The sequence below is a fragment of the Arvicanthis niloticus genome, chromosome 23, assembly GCF_011762505.2.
Source record: "Arvicanthis niloticus isolate mArvNil1 chromosome 23, mArvNil1.pat.X, whole genome shotgun sequence".
In the NCBI taxonomy this organism is placed as follows: Eukaryota; Metazoa; Chordata; class Mammalia; order Rodentia; family Muridae; genus Arvicanthis; species Arvicanthis niloticus.
In genome coordinates this window covers 32,575,947-32,593,451 of record NC_133430.1, presented here as the reverse complement: position 1 = coordinate 32,593,451, position 17,505 = coordinate 32,575,947, and the positions used below count along the sequence as shown (strand labels likewise).

Here is a 17,505-nt window from a genome sequence, read left to right as displayed (position 1 = left end):
CACGGGTATTATCAACGTACGTGTGCTATCACACCTAGCCTACATTTTTTACATTTTCAAACTCAGATCCTCATGCTTGTTTTACTGACTTAAGCTATTTTCCCAGTCCCAGAAATATACTTTCAAAAGGAAAAATAAAGCACATCCTAAAAAATATCTAAGAATACAAGCCATGCAGAGGTAATGATGGAGCAGAAATTGAGGGAATGGCCAATGACCAGTCCAGTTTGAAATCCATGCCACGGGAGGGAGGTCACCCCTGACACTAATGATATTCTGTTATACTTTCAGACAGGAGCCTACCATAACTGTCATCTGAGAGACTTCACCCAGTAACTTATGGAAACTGATGCAGAGACCTGCAGCCAAACACTAGGCAGAGCTTGGGGAATCCCCTATGGAAAAAGGAGAGGAAGGGCTGAAGGAGCCAGAGAAGACATATAAAATCAACTAACCTGGGCCCACAGAGACTGAACCAGCAGAGAGAGAGCATGCATAGATAAACCTAAGCCCTCTGCAAATGTTATAACTGTGCAGCTTGGGCCTTCATAAGAGACTCCTAACAGCAGGGGCAGGGGCTGTCTCTGACTCTGCCTTTGGGTCCCTTTCCACTAACTGGGCTGCCTTGCCTAGCCACAACAGAAGGTGGGCCTAGTCCTACTGCAACCTGATATGCCAAGGCAGGTTGATATCCATGGGAGGCACCCCCTTTTCTGAGGAAAAAGGGATGAAAGGATGGGGGGAGGAGAGGTGAGAGTGAGAGGCTGGGAAGACAGAGAAGAGGGAAAGCTTCAATATGGTTGTAAAGTAAATAAATTGATTACTAAAAAAATTACCTAAAAAGAAACTGGAGAATATAAAATTAATGTAAGGAAGAATTCAGGAATTTAAAAAACAAAAAGAAAAAAGGACCCAGAGGCTGGGGAGACAGCTCATGACTAATTAAAAAGTTAAAAAGTAACTTGTACAAATACCATATTCTTATTAATCATTATAGGTCAGAAATAAATGACATAAAGCCAAGATAGGTTTGTAAACTTAGATTCCTACAGAGATCAAGGCAGGTATAATGACCAGCAAGTCAGACTGAGTGAAGGCACCATGGCGTCACTGGGGCTGTGAGGAAGAGCAGTCCAAGGCTCAGCTGCTAACTCAAGCTACCTGTCACACAGAATGCATGCTGTTTTCTCTGGGATAAGCTGGCTTTCATGTTAGAGTACTTGGTGTCTGAAATATCTCCAAGTGCTGAAATCCACATCTGTGCTCCTCTTCCTCCCCTTGAGCAGTCTGGTGTTCTCTGTGCTACAGACTTCTCCATTCATTACAGTTAAGAAGACCTAAGCAAAGCAAGCCAGTGCTTTTCAATGAGATGATACTGACCTGGGGTAGGTCAATGGTATCTGCATCAAGTTTCAGAAAAGTTTTTTTGCATATGGGAAATGGATTAAGTAGGCAAGCTCTTGAACTTGTCTTCATATGTTGGTAAAGTGTAGTCTCATGAACTACCAGCATATCCACCCAGCTATTGTAAGCAGCAAACTAGAAATCTGGTCAGGGCATATCTTAAGCTGTAAAGCACAATATAACCACTGGTAAATGGCATAAGAAGAGACCTAAGGAATAACCTACGTATTTACATCTACAGAGTTGTTTCTCTCATAAAATGGGATAGAGACTACTTATACTTAGCTAGTAAGATTTCTCAAATATATTAATATTATAAGCTCCTTTCAAATGTGTAAGTGGCAAGTAGCTCCTTGGTAATAAAGTATTTGTTTAACACGGCAGCTACACTGACAGATGTGCATATAACAAGCTCTCAAAAGCTGAGTACATTAGGGACCACAGAGAGCAATTAGCTAGTTTGGGAGAAGCTCAGGTTCAGTTTCTCCTCCATTTCTTTTTAGATGTTCATAGTACAATTCTTTAACTGATCAGATGTGTATGATTTTATTACTGAAATTTCTAGAAGCACTGTTGTCACCGTGGAGGTAAGCAAGAGTGGTTGGATCAAGAAGTGAAATTGAGGAAGAAGGTGGCTTTTTGGCTATGACTAATGAATCTGAAATCAAGTCTAACTTCTTTCACCTACTTTTATGCAAGTGTGTGGTAGAAAAACTACTACTGTTCTCTTTATTATGCAACATTAAATCATATAGGCTCAAAGACTAGACAGCACAGTAATTTATGAAGAGACATAATAACAGAAACTCCTTACCACCTGCTGTGTGTACTGAGTTTTGCGACAGGCTGGCTAGCCTCAGAGTTAATATGTAGATGAGCCTTGAACTCCTGATTCTTCTTCCTCCACCTTCATGTGCTAGAATTAAAAGTGTACACACAATACTATCTCTCTTACCATTGTGTGTCTTCCTAGGGATTGAACCTAGGCCTTACACATGCTAGGCAAGTGCTCTACCCTGAGCTATGCCCAATGCCTACTTTTTACTTACCTGAGTCAAGGTCTTGCTAAAGTGCCAATTGTTCAATTACTCTACCTGAACAGATAGGATTACCTGTGTGCCAACATGCCTGGCCCCTCAAATTCTAATGTATAAGATTCTTCATTTTTAGGGCCGCTGAGAAAGTTTAGCAGACTAAGGCACTTGCTGCCAAGCCTGATGACCTGAGTTCCATTCCTGGGGACCATGTATTGAAAGGACAACCATATTCTGACAGTGCCTTATGGTACAAGCACAGGCACAGGCACGTGCGCTCGCGCACACACACATACACACTACATGTAATAAAAAAGTTAAAAACATTAATTTTTGGCTTTTGTTAAACAATAGCCTATTATATTAATGTAGGGAAGAATGATAACACCTGGTATGGTCTGAATATGCTTGGCCCTGTTAGGAGTTGTGGTCTTGTTGGAGTAGGTATAGCCTTGATAAAGGAGGTGTGGCCTTGTTGGGGGAAGTGTGTTACTTGGGGATGGGTGGGCTTTCAGACCCTTCTCTTAGATGCCTGGAAGATAGTAGTCTGCTCCTGGCTTTCTTTGGATAAAGATGTAGAACTCTCAGCTCCTTCTCCAGCACCATGTCTGCCTGGATGCTGCCATGCTTCCTGCCAAGATGATACTGGTCTGCACCTCTGAACTATAAGCCAGCCCCAACTAAATGCTGTTCTTTATAGGAGTTGCCTTAGTCATGGTGCATCTTCAGAGCAATGGAAACCTTAACTACAACACCTGGAAACCCCAGAAGGCTCAAGAGTAAAGAACAGTGTCTCAGTTAAAGCACATCCCTGGTGATGTTGTAAGTAATGCTTTTTTCTTTCTTCTTTTTGAACAAAACTGGGCTTACTGTAATTTTATAAATTGTATAACAAAATTGTTCTGCTGTAAGAAGGGCCCTCCCCATAACATAAGCATAGTTTCTTTAATTTAGAAGCAGAGTCCTGGCTGTCCTGGAACTTGCCATGTAGACCAGGATGGCCTCAAAAAGCACTGAAAAACTTGGAAGGTTTATTTTTATTTAATGCACATTGAGTTTTTTGCCTACCTGTATGTCTGTGTACCATGACAGTATCTACAGTATCTATAGAGGCCATAAGAGGGTGTCAGACCCTGTGAAACTGGAGTTATAAACAGTTATAAGCTATGATTTGGGTGCAGGGAACTGACCCCAGGTCCTTGAAAGTACAAGTGCTCTTAACTGCTGGGTCATCTCTCTAGCCCATGAAAATAATTCATATAGTCATATATGTTCATGGTCATCAAGTTAAGATTGCTTAGTATTTTTAAGAAAATATTGTGGGAATAAAGATTTGTTTTATTTTTTGAAGCTATGCCTTGCTATTGTAATACTAGCTAGTCTAGAACTCACTGCATGGCCAAGGCCAGATTTAAAGTTATGGCAATTCTCCTGCCCCAGTGTCTCAAGTGCTAGAATTACAGGTGTGCACAATACCTGGTCACTATTAAAAAGATCTCCAAATAATCTAAGTGTGATGGTACAATGTCTTTAATTCCAGAACTCAGGAGGCAGCAGCAGGTGGATCTGTGAGTTCAAGACCAGCTTGAACTATATAGCAATTTCCAGGGCAGCCAGGACTATATAACAGAGACCCAATATCAATAAGCAAACAAATAAATAAAAATCTCTAGGTTAAAATGAAATGTTAGGAACAGCCATGGTAATGTGTAGAAGGCAAGAGCACCGTGAGTGGAAGACTAGGCTCTTAGGTATTTAAGGACTGCCTGATTAACAAGATGCTGTCTCAGACAGAGGGAGGGGTAAAATGGAGAGGCAGAGAGAGACAGCTCGAGCTCAGTGACACAGTACTTGCTTATCATGCTCTAGGTCCTGGGTTCCATGAGCTGGTCTAAACTACTGGGAAAAAGTAGTTCTTGAAACTGTAATAAAAAAGTGATTTACTAGAAATAAAGTCCAAAGACAACTATGACTCTTTAAAACCAAAGTTGAATGGCTAGGGATATAGAAAACCAAAGTTGAATGGCTAGGGGTATAGCGCAGCAGGTTGAGTGCTTGCCTAACGTGTGAGTCTTTGCGGCGCTAGATAAGAGGTACACTCCCTTTGGTAACCCCAGCACTTCCAGAGGCAGGAGAATTAGAGGTTCAGGTGGTCTTTAGCTAGAAAGCAAGTTCTAGGCCATCCAAGGATGTAAGAGACCCTGTCTCAAAACCCCAAAATAATAGCCCCTTCCATCTCTCCTGCTCCAAGAGAACTGAAGCCTGGCAGCACAGGCCGATATTCCCAGCTATTTAGGAAGCTGAGGTAGGAGGAGCATCACTAAATCCAGGCCAGCAAATTAATAAGATCATGCCTCAAAATAGAAAGTAAAAAAAGGCTGTGGATACAGTTCACAGGAGCACTGGCCTGGCACATGCAACCCCACAGTGACTGTATAGCACAGTGTTTAAGGGAACAGACTCTGGAGATAGATTATCAAGATTCAATCCAAGCTCCTATCACTTACTGGATTTGGAATTAAGGAAGCCATTTGAACTCTGAAACTTCAGCTTCCTCACTATATAAATGTTATTTAAAGATTAAAATGATTCATAAGTTTTTTATATGCCATATAAACTTAGCATTGTGGCAGTTAGAATCTGAGATTACGTTGGCCCGTGACATTGGTTGTGAGCTACCCAAGCGGGTGCTAGGAACCAAACTCAGGTCCACTGTAAGAGCAGCAAGCTCTTTTAACACTGGGCAGTTTGGAGACAGAACCATGGGCCTTATGCAGGGTAATGCTGGGCAAACACTACTACTGAGGGACACCCCAGTCCTGGTACTTCCGAGGGAGGATCTGAGCAGTGAACAAGGTCACTAGAAAAGGCAAGGATACTTAAAAACAGAGCATCCATGCAGCAGATTTTGGTAGACGATTAGTTACAACCGACTTTCCTAGATCATCAATACAGGTTAAAGATCACAGCAGGATCTTCAAAGGTAAGTTTATGTATTTTCACAATTTATTCCCCTGAAATTTAACTTAGATTAAAAAAATATATTGAATGTAAATTTTGGGGTACCTTAAATTTTTACCTAAATCTAGTATTTCTTTCTACTTCTGTCAGTTTGGGGCCCTAATTAAAATCTACCTGTTAAAAATATAGACAACACAGTAACAAAACAGTTTTGAAAGGTCACATAGCATTTACCTAATAGCAGATGTTAAAGAGATCATTAAAAAAAACTTACTTTTTTATTGGGTTTTCCTAGAAATGAGATTTAGTATCAAAAGAAAAACGTAATACCATAGACAACAACTAATTCATTAATTTTTATATATAGTAAGATCTATTTCTGATTTGTAAAGAAATCAAGGTTTTATTCTTTTAACAAGTCAGTGCTGACCTGGGGTGTAACTCCTTATATGAATAAGCACAATCATGGCATTAAACTTACTTTTCCAAAGAAGCCTTTGAAGAACTTCCTTTCCTGGAGGAACAGGGGACAAGTCGAGTGCTATTATTGTATATGCTAAATGTCTCAGGTTTGCACATCAATTAAGCACATACAGAAGTAAAAGAGAAGGAAAAATGGGAGAAGGGGTGGGGACGAGGGTTTTAAAGAGTTATCCATACCAGGAGTGACAGGGGAAAGGAAAGGTGCGTGAAAATGCAGGGAAACACACTGCACGACCTAAGAATCCAAGGGAAAAGAGGAACTCGGCCTGTATTCATGCAGTACAACTACTCAATTTAGTAATCTCTATTTTTCCAACAGAGATTATCCAAATTTGGCAGCAGAGAAAAAGATTAGGACATACTAGCTGGGCATGATGTTGCATTTAAAATTAATAATAACAACAAATAAAAGGTTAGTTCTACATACATTTTGCTACTTAAAATCAATGGTAGCCATTGTGGTGGCACATGCCCATCATCCTATCTCCTTAGGAGGCTGAGACAGGGCCTCTTGAGCCCAGGAGGTCAGGGTCAGCCTGGATATCATAGTAAACGCTTGCCTCTTAAATAAAAATAAAACAGGGCCTGAGAAGCTGCTCCAGATCAGCCTGGCCTTCACAGTGGGATTCCAGATCAAAAGCAAACAACCAATTTGCTGGTAAAGCATGCTTCCTCACTATGTGTAAGGCTGAGTCTGATGCCCTGGCACTGCAAACATAACAAAACACAACAAAAACAACCCATAAAGTTAAATTATGAGCACACATCAGCAGTTTTTGGCATGCCCCTTCTAAGTCAGGAAGGAAGCTTCCCCACTCACAGGAAGGGTGTCCCATCTATTAGCTGTCTGTCTACAATGTGCTCATCTATCCTACAATACACAGAGATAAAGAGCAGACTCTACTCCAGGGGAGAATAAGTCACTTGTGAAGGATCTAAACCTAATGTTTACACTGCTGCACAAAAAAATTGAGACCCAAACTACATTCATGGGTCACAAATGGAACAAGAAGCAGGGTTTTATTTACTTTTTAACTGTTCTTTTAAAGCAAATACTCTTGCATTGATATAACCATGTAATTATCAACCATCGGGAGAAGGGAGCTATAACAACCCTACCACCAATTTGTTTTGTTTTGTTGAGATAGACTCTTACCATGTAGCATGAAACTCACTATGTAGACCAGGTCGACCTGAACCTCACAGACCTGCCTCTGCATTCTGAGTGCTGGGATTAAAAGGATGCACCACCACAACTAGCCCTACCATCGATTTTTAAGTACCATTTACACAAGCTGATTATTAAGTAAAATCTGAAGAACTTATGCAAAGTAGATAGGTTCAAATTCTCCCAACCCAGTTTTATATTCCCTTCTTAGGGCTGAACTACACTCTTAATCCTTTACTTTTTATAATCAACGGTTGTTGCTGCAAAAATGTCTAGTAAAAGACAACTATGGTGAAAAATGAGTTTATGAACTCATTTAGTGCTTTTAAACACTAGAATGTTTCCCCCCTTGTTTTGAAAATCATAGATGGCATCAAATATTTCCACAAGATGCTCTAAACTGAAGCTGGAAAAATAATCATGTGATCCAAGTAGCTCTGCAGCAAGACTAAAATTATTTCTGCTGCCAAGTTTGGTGGCCCTAGTTTTGTTAGACTACGAGTAACGATCAGCTTTCAAGATGCAGCCAAGGTTAGAGTCACCATTCTCACGGGGTGGGGAGTTACAGTTAATATTTAATTCAGCTCCTAGAAAAGCTCTTGTTAAAGATAGGATTTTTTTTTTCTTATAAAAGATTCCAGATGTTAAAGAAAAAAAAAAGGTGACATGCAAAATGCATAAAAGATAGATATTGGATTAGAGAATATTAATGTTCTTTTAAAAACAAGTTATGATTCTTTTACCTGCTAAAATAAGAACATATATTAAAACAAATATATCAAATAGTGAATAAAAACTCCAATATACTAGAACTACTTATACAATGAAATGATTCTAAACCCAAGGTGGAGGGAAAGAGAAAGAGGGAGGGAGGAAGGGAGGAAGAGAGGAAGGGAGAGGGAGGGAGGGAAAGAATGAGAGAGAGGGAGGGAGGGAAGAAGAGAGAGACAGATTGAGTGATGATTCAGAAGACAATGGAATGAAATAACCTTTTACAATGAAGGCATTTTGGATTATAGTGAAGCAAGGCAAAGCGTGGTATAATTACAGGACTCACTGCTACGTGACAATATTCATCACCCTGTAACATACAGGCAACACAACTAAGCAACAGCCATTTCTAAAATTTATTCTATGCACTCTAAGTTCTGTAGTAATTAGTGAATTATGTCACAAAATAAATTAGTTAAAAATAATTGTTACTTTATGTACATAAGGGTAAGGGGTGGTCCAAGGAACACATTTTAAAACTATCCCAATGCTACTTTCTTCACCTGAGAATGTCAACCTTGCTAGTGACTTCTAACAGAAGCTACTGTAATTCTAGATTACTCAGGACCACGTGCGGAAAGATCTCCATAAACTGTATATGTAAATCACTTTCAATTTCCTACAAGGTTTAAACCTCTAGAAACAGAATTGTTTGTTTATCGGTCACTCACATGACAGTCTGTTTTGCTGCTTAACTGGTATCCTAGATATGTAATTCTTCATATTTTAAAGCTTTAGCATTTAAACATATTCCAAAGGTATTTTGGTTTTGTTTTTTTAAACTCTCTGTAGCTTTATACACTCTTAAAATTTGTTTCTATTTATTTAAAGTTCTTTCAGGAAACTTTATGATAATAAACAAAAAATATTAGTAACATAGTATTTGGTACAATATTAGAATCAGGCCCAGCAGGCTATAGATCCTAGGTAGATATCTGTTAAAAGAATGTTGTCAAAGAAAAGAGGCACCTAGTATTTCTACAGTGAAAATTTGAAAGAAAGAAAATAAAATCACAGGGATATGTAGACTCATGAGACAATATTCTGAAGATTTTCTACTTACTACAAGGTTCTCAGTATAGTACTAAATAACTTATCTACAGAACAGTAACATTTTTGTTTATTCATTTTTGTTTTTTGAGACAGGGTTTCTCTATGCAGACCTGGCTGTCCTAGAGCTCTGTAGACCAGACTGGCCTTGAACTCAGATCCACCTGCATCTGCCTCCAATTAAAGGCACATGCCACCACTTGGCTTAGAACAGGTAAGTTTTATTGAGCATAATAAAAAGTTTATCCATTACCCAATTTTATTTTTAATACATTGCCAATGTTAAGTCTATATAATTGTCCTAAGTTTCCTGGATATGCCAGGGGATGATGCAGGTGCTCCTCAACTGTGCCATATTATTTTTTTGAGGCAGGGCCTCTCTGAACCTGGAGTGCACTAATTCACCTAGACTGGCTTTTCTCTCTTAATTTTTCTGAACCCCTATTTGCAAATCTCAGGTTCATTTGTGTTTTACACAGTAAACATATTTTTTCTGTATAATAAAGACCTGTTTCTAATTTTTTAAAAATGTTAAGATCCAGATGAAGTGACATATGTCTGTAACCCTAGCACCTAAGCGGCTGCAGAAGATAATGTGCTAGGAGTTGAGATTGTCTCAAAACCAAAATGAAACAGACACCAAAATTTGCAACACTAGATAACAGTGCTAGAGGCATGGCTCCGAGGACTGTCTGGCTCATGTGAAGCCCTGGGTTTGATACTCGGCATAAAAAAAGAAGACTGATTGTTTCTAAATTAAAAGATTTTCTAAAGACTATTTCCACAGTGGCCTCATAACCCTAAGTAATGTAAATTTTAAGATTCTAATAACAATAGTTTAAGGATAATCTAATCTGTTTCCCAAGATTTTAAATTAAGATTTATTTTTAATTATGTATGTTTCTGGGTGTGGGTTTGTGCACATGATGTGTGACCTCAAAGGCCAGAAAAGAGTATTAGGTCCCCTGGAGTTGGATTTACAGGCAGCTGAGAGCCACCTCAGAGGATGCTGGAAACTAAATATGTGAGTCCTCTGCAAGATCAGCAAGCCCTTTAACTGCTGAGTCATGCCCCCTCCTCCCATTTCCTGGTTTGTTTGCTGTTTCTCACCGTTATTAATATAGTACTATAAAATACTCTTTTAGGCGGTGGATGGGGCTCATGCCTGTAGTTCCATCACTAGAGAGGTAAGGCAGGATAAGAAACTCAAGGCTAGCTTGGCCTATATACTGAGCTATACAAAGAAACGAGAAGAGAAGAGAAGAGAAGAGAAGAGAAGAGAAGAGAAGAGAAGAGAAGAGAAGAGAAATATTCTTTAAGAAGATTAATTATTTTTAAAGCATTCTTAGTTAATTAAACTCATATAGTTTATCATTATTCTAGAGGAAAGGAGAATAATTTTATTAAAAAAAATCTAAATTTTGTATTTCTCTTTCAAACTAGTTTTGATAAAAATAAAAAACTAAATTATCTGAGCCTGTATTTAATTAGGGAACAGTCATGTAAGAAAGCCAATCTGCAAAACTTGCTTCATGGACCACAGGACACAGACATAAGTCCTGTTCTGTAAACACTGATGAATGCAAGGAAGCATCCTGGGCTTCTATTATTTAAGAATTTAAATGTCCAAGACCTGAGATCAAAGGGTTATGTGCATACACATAGCTGTACTGTACCATCTGTACACAGAGCTGCTAGGTTTTGTGTTCTACAATTAGTTATTTTCCTACTACAATAGATTCAGGCAGTCCAAAAATAAATCTATCTCTTTGATATATTTTTAATTTTTACATGAGGGAATATAAGAGGTAACATAAACTGTATCGATAAAGCAGAAAAATTTTGGTTATTAAGCAAATTGAGAAATAAAAAGCACTCATTAGTAGCCAAACTTAGGAAACCCAAAGTGACATGAAATTAATGCTGTTGGGGACAGGCACATGCAGACATAATGCTTCAAGCTTCTACTGAGCAGTGGGAATGGCTACATATGGGAGGGAAGGCAGGCTGTAAAGAGGCTTGAAGAGTTACAGGACAGACAGTCCTTAGACATACTGAAAACAGTGTCAACACTTCAATCTCATGTTTTATCAAGTGTGAATACGTCCTCTCCCGTACTAAATAGACACCTATGAATGTAGTGTGTATTCTATGGTATAACAGGCAAAGAAAGCATTATTCATCCTGAAAGGAGTTGTCCAGTTCAAGTTTATAAAAAGGGAAGAAGAGGAAGCAGGTTGTTTGTGTCACAGGGATTTAAAGATAGCTGGAGGTGTGAAGATAATGAGGAGTCAGTCCCTCCTAAATCAACCTCACCAGGCCACACACAGGCATTTTCTACTTTTGTCCTGGGAAAGCTGTTTCTTAGAGATTTAAAATTAATAGTGTATAATCCAGGTATCACAAGTTAACTGTAACATTTCTGGCTGGTTTTAGAATATTTTCTATCAGATTTCAAACTGCTTGTTTCTTATGGACCACAGTAAGTGAAAGGCATATTTTTGATAATGTAGGAGAGCAAAAGGTTGGTCTTCATAATCTACTTTTGAATAGAGAAAATGAGATGTTTTTTTGTTTTCAGTAAGCCCACATCTTTTCCCTTGGGAAAAAAAAAACACTGTTCTTGTTGGCTGCTGGGGGAGTAAAATTCAATAAGCACTGTCTTGGAGGAGTATTGACAGAATACAGATCACTATCAGAAACCACCAAGTACATACAGCTTTCAGTCTTTTGACAGCATCTTCACAGATGTGCATTCCTCTTGACTCATCAACTTCTACATGGCCAAGGTACTGTGGAGAGAAGGGAAGGAGTCAGCTATTTTCAGTGTTTACTGAGAAGCTATTATCTAGCAGATAGCTGATGACAAAAAGGTAAACGTCTGCATTCAAGAAACTCCCAGCTGTCATAGAAAAGTGAAGGTAATCTTAATTTTATTTACTCAGTATTTTCATGGGAATAAAATTTAGACTATTTCGGAGTTATTAGGGGAATAAATGAAAAGGTACATGATAGACACTAAATGTTACACGAATCTATGGGATCAGTAGCATAATAACCTAAGTGAGGTACAATTCCTCTATCTGCACACATAGAAACAATGCTAAGACAAAGTTCGTACACCTAGCAATAAAAAGGACAAACAGGACCAGCAAGATGGCTCAGCTGGTAAGGTGCTTGCTGCCAAATTTGACAACCTGAGTCCAGTTCAACTCCTAGAATCAACATGAAGGAAGGAGAGACCAACTCCCACAGTGCCTTCTGACCTCTACACATGTACCACAGGGAATTCTACCCCAAAGAGAAGAGCTGAACCAATAGATAGAGCATTTCCCAGATTTCCTATAACCAATAGGTGGTGTACATATGACAGGCTTTGAAAACTGGATGGATACAATTAGCATATCTAAGTAAAAAAAAAAAAACAGACCTCCAAAATTTGGAATTTTCTAAGTACAGATATGAAAACTCAAGTAGTAATGTCCACACATGGCCTCATGTGGTAAGTCATAGACAAAATCGAGGTATACTAAAAATAATGCATATAATTACCTTTAGAATATATGTATAAGGGATATATGAAACATAAATATTTACACTTAGACTTTAACCCTATCCATAGGATATCTTACTATGGTTTTATGCAAATAGTAGTTTTAAAAGTTCTGAAAAACACTTCTATATATTTTAAGATATGGGATATAAAACAAATGTAGTTATTTACTTATGATACAGGATTTTAAAAAAGTTAATGGTTTACTTATAAATAGGTGACATACCAAATTTACTATGTACCCAAGGATGACTTTTAACTTAGAATCCTGCTTGTATCTTTCAAGTGCTGGGGTTACAGGCATGTGCTACTGTATCCACATACAGTGTTGGCACTGAACCTGTGGCTTTATGAAGCTAGGTAAGTCATCTACCAACTAAGCTATGTCCTCAGGCGCTCTCCCTTAAAAAGACTGAAATAGGTACCAGGGTCTTATAATACAATATTCGGCTGGCATATGGCAAAATCATGCATTTAATTCATCTCTGGGGAAAAGTAATCTATGGTTACGAATATAAAGACTTTAAAGCAGTTACAAAAAAAGCATTCAAAGAAGCAATGGTCAACTGTCTTGAAATAAATACAAAACAAAAATCTCAACAACAAAAAATAGAACACATATATACGTGTGTATACACACACACACACACACATATATCTTGTTTAATCCTAAGAAAACCACATTAGACACTCAGTAGAACAGTGGAGACAATAACCTCTGAACCTGAAAGTTGATCGATTGTGATGAATGTCATACCTAGCATCACACGTACTTATGAGAAACTGGAGGCCCTTACCCTGATATGAAAACAGAGTTGAAGAGTGTATTGCTAGGTCATGTGGTACTCCTATGTCTGGTTTTATAAGAAACTGTCATTACCTTCGTTCCTAAAGGGTCTGTACCATGTTCAATCCTCACCTGCAGTGAGTGAGTGTTTGGAGAATGCATTTTGACCAGCAACTGGCGGTGCCCTTTTCTTTAGAGGACAACTCTAGCAAGTGTGCACTGGATTAGTCTGTAGCTGTCATGTGCCACATCACACTCTTCTGTCCGTGTCGTCATCTCCCCAGGGACCAATAGTAGTAAGCATGTTTATCCTTAGCCGCATTGCATTTGATCAATATGGGTTTTCTGTTAAAACCCTGAGACAGGCTAGAGTCCAGGCTAGCTTTGCCCTCCAGACCCCTTGCCTCTGCCTTTTAAGTGCTAGAATTATAGGCATGAACCACCATGTTTGGCTTTTCTATCAGGTTTAGAGAATTCTTTTGTATACCTGAGGTTCAAGTTTCTTGTAGACATGGTTGTCAAATAGGTAAAACTTTTACATTTGTGGCTCCCCCCCCCCTTTTGGTTTAATTTTTGTGTGTTTAAAATGAGTCTTTCCTATGGCTAGACTGTACTTCCTCTGTAGTGCAAGGGGCCTCAAACTCATGTTCTTCATACCTCAGTCTCTTGAGTGCTGAGATACATATGGGCCATGCCTAAGCCCATTGTTACAATTTTTAAAAAATTGTGTATTTTATGTATATTCATGTTTTGCCTATCTATTACGTATGAGCACCATCTGTATGTCTGTCTATTACATATGAGCACCATCTTTATGTCTGGTGTTGTGAAGCCAGAAGTCGGAACTGAATCTCCTATAACTGGAGTTAGAGATGGCTCTGACCCAGCAGATGGGTGCTGGGAACTGAATCTAGGTCTTCTGCAAGAGCAACAAGTATTCTTAGCCACTGGGCCATATCTCCAGGCCTCATCCATTTTAACAATTTAAACAACTTTTTAAATGATTTTTTTAAAGATTTATTTATTTATTTTATGTACATGACTGCTTTGTCTTCATGCACATCAGAAGAGGGAATCAGATTCCATTACAGATGGTAGCGAGCCACCATATGGTTGCTGGGAAGTGAATTCAGGTCCTTTGGAAGAGTAGCCAGTGCTCTAAACCCCCCCGCCCCCCAAGCCATCTCTCCAGCCCTTATTATTATTTTTTAAAATTTTTACGTGTATGAATGTTTGCCTGCATAATGTATGTGTACCACGTGCATGCCTAGTAACCACAGAGACCAGAAGAGGACAGCAGAACCCCTGTAACGGGAGTTATGCATGGTTGTGAGCTGCCACTTGGGTGTTGAGATCTGAACCTGGGTGGACGGCAAAAGCAAGTGCTTTTAACCACTTAGCGATCCAGACACAATTTAACAATTTTTAAGAGTATAATTCATAGGCCAGCAAGATAGCTCAATGAGTAATGACTCATGCAGCCAAGCCTAAAGATCTGAATTTGACCCTTAGGACTCACATAGCGACCCCAGGCATGTGCAGTGGCAGATGTACTGTGTGCACAGGCATGCATGTGTATACAGAGAGGAAATGGTAAAAAAAAAAAAAAATTATAAAAGTACAATTCAATAGCATTATTATATTTAAAATGCTATTGTTTACATTTATTTATATCCTTAACTTTTTAAAATAATTTCAAACACAAACTCAGCTATTAGGCCACGACTCTTCATTTCTCTCTACCTCTCAGCTCATGGTAATTTCTAATCTTCTCATCTTTAAGATTTAGTTTAATGTAGAGATTTCATTTAAGTGAAATCACACTTGTTCTTTGTGTTTAGCTTATTTCACTTAGTTTAGCATTTTAAGATTCATCATGGAGTGCTATATATCAGACGCCTTTCAATTCCAATAGTAGGTCACTGCATACAGTACATTTTGCTTAGTCCTCTGAAAACCAACACCTGGCTTGTTTCTACTTTTTTGCTACTGTGAATAAAGCTGCAGTGAAGACTGGTGTATGCAGATCTGTATGACTCTTGCTTTCATTCCTTTGGGTATCTGTCCAGAAGTGGCCTGCTACGGTAATTTTTTCTTTAACATGAAGGAAATGACAACTGTCTTCTGTGGTCACATTGCCACACATTCCCAACAGTGAGGTATGACTTTTGTTAATTTCATTAATATATAAAACTGTCCATGTTTTCTATTTATTTCAACATATATAATACTATAGATATAATTCCTATAGGGTTTGGAAATACTGGTCCACGAGACCGTCTCTACTTAGTCCTTTAGCAAAGTAACAATTTTTAAAAATAGCTTTCTCATTTTACTCATGGGCTATTCAACTTTTATTTTTCTTCTTTACACAATTTTAACAATGTATGTATCTAGAATATTCATAGTTCATTAAAATTTCAAAGTCATTAGCATAAGTTATAAAATGGTTACATAACAATTTCTTTGAGCCTGTGGTAGCATCTTCCTACATTCTTTTTTTTTTTTTTTTTTGGGTTGTTGTTGTTTTTGTTTGTTTGTTTGTTTTTCGAGACAGGGTTTCTCTGTGTAGCCCTGGCTGTCCTGGAACTTACTCTGTAGTCCAGGCTGGCCTCGAACTCAGAAATCCGCCTGCCTCTGCCTCCCAAGTGCTGGGATTAAAGGCGTGCGCCACCACCGCACTATCTTCCTACATTCTTATCTCTAACATGTATATATTATATAAATCCACATACTTCTGATAATGTATGTATACCTATATATGCACATACACATTTGTGTTTTCTTTTTCTTAAGATTAATTTTTATTACTGCCTCCAAGTTTTTAACATCTCTGATTCCATTTTATATAACAAAATGAGAGAGTAGGTAGGCCTCATATATGAGGAAACTCATAGAGTTTCTAGAAATGAATACTAGATTTTCTAATCATTTTCATTCTACCATTAACTCAACCAATTCAAATGGCCACATGTGACTATTTATGCCAACAATAAGAAAGACAACTTGGTAGAAAGCAAAGATATTTTTTATTTGTGCTGACCCTTAGTGGTGTTATCTACTTACAACGTAGAAACGGAAATCAGCCCTGAGTGTCAGTAGACTGAGAAAAACATGCTAATTGAAATGAACATCATTTCAAGGTCTCTTTTCTTCTCTGAGACACAATCTCACTGAAAAACTGCAGCTGATTTAGGCTTTAATGGCTGAAATATTTGACACTGGAACGTCTTTTGTTTATGCCTTTGCCAAACTCTCTGAGTAAGGAACTTTTATTTATAAAAATGTGCATTAGAAAACTACTATGGGGAATTGCATTCTTCATGAATTAAATCATTTTCCCTTTCTTAAAACAAATTAAAACTTAGATCCCCTGGTCGCACTCTGGTAATGTTATCCATGATGTGAGCCTAAGTAGTTCCCAGCAACAGCAAGAAGCAACACAATAATCACACATTTGTAACAAACTATGAAGAATTTCATTTACATATATAAAGGTACTATTCATATAGGGAATGTAGTATGCAAATGAACAGAAAACACTATCAAAGTTTTATGTGTCTTTAACCCAGTCAAACTAAAATATTCTCATCTTTAAACTTTTAAAATTCCAACTGAGTTATGATATACTCAGATTTATTAAATATAATTGTGGAAATTCAGTACTGGAAAGAACGTAAGAGCCAAACTTTCCCTTTAACTAAGTGTCAGTAAAGTTAAATGAGAAGCTTAAGTCCTACTAACTAGTAAACTCTCAGCATCAAGAAGAGAGACCAGGTCTTCTCAATTATCTGACACTACCTCCCTGCTAAAGCACAGGCATAACTGTCCTGTTTAAATAATGGCTCATAGTTTACCGCACTTACTTAATGATATTCTTCAAGACAAAGTAGGCAATCTGAGCAGTATCCATTTTAGTAACTCCCCAAACCCCCATAGGGTTTCTCTGTGTAGCTGGCCTCTAACTCTCTTTCCATGTAGAGAAATTTTAATCCAGCGACATGGCTGTTTGGGCAAGTAATCACAAGGTCTATATGATCCGGCCTGAATGCAGGCACACCCTTAGTACATACATAACAGCTAACAATGAAGGTCAGGTCAGTTTGTAGATGGAAGCAGCCATGTTTGAAAGTGACATTTAATTGAGGGGCAGATAGAGTGAAGAATCAGAGAAAAATCTGACAGAATGAGTCAGAGATAGGAAATGCCCAACTCACATGAGAACAGCAGAAGAAAGAGAGGCTACTTAGGAGCAGCACAGAGTGAATCAGGAAGGGAGGGCAGTTCGGTGAGT

The 17,505-nt window shown here is 38.3% G+C and overlaps 1 protein-coding gene across 14 annotated transcripts in view; it reads right to left on the bottom strand.

The window, feature by feature from the left end:
* Numb (NUMB endocytic adaptor protein) overlaps positions 1–17,505 on the bottom strand; it is a 119,080-nt gene that overhangs the window by 24,855 nt on the left and 76,720 nt on the right. For 11 of the 14 annotated variants that reach the window (XM_076921724.1, XM_076921721.1, XM_076921733.1 and 8 more), the window contains 2 exons: positions 11,589–11,663; positions 5,881–5,913 (listed from right to left, as the gene is read on the bottom strand). In XM_076921724.1, the coding sequence (XP_076777839.1) occupies positions 5,881–5,913; positions 11,589–11,663 (108 nt within the window). The remainder of the gene's footprint in view (positions 1–5,880; positions 5,914–11,588; positions 11,664–17,505) is intronic. The other 3 variants (XM_076921731.1, XM_076921734.1, XM_076921732.1) reach the window with 1 other exon arrangement.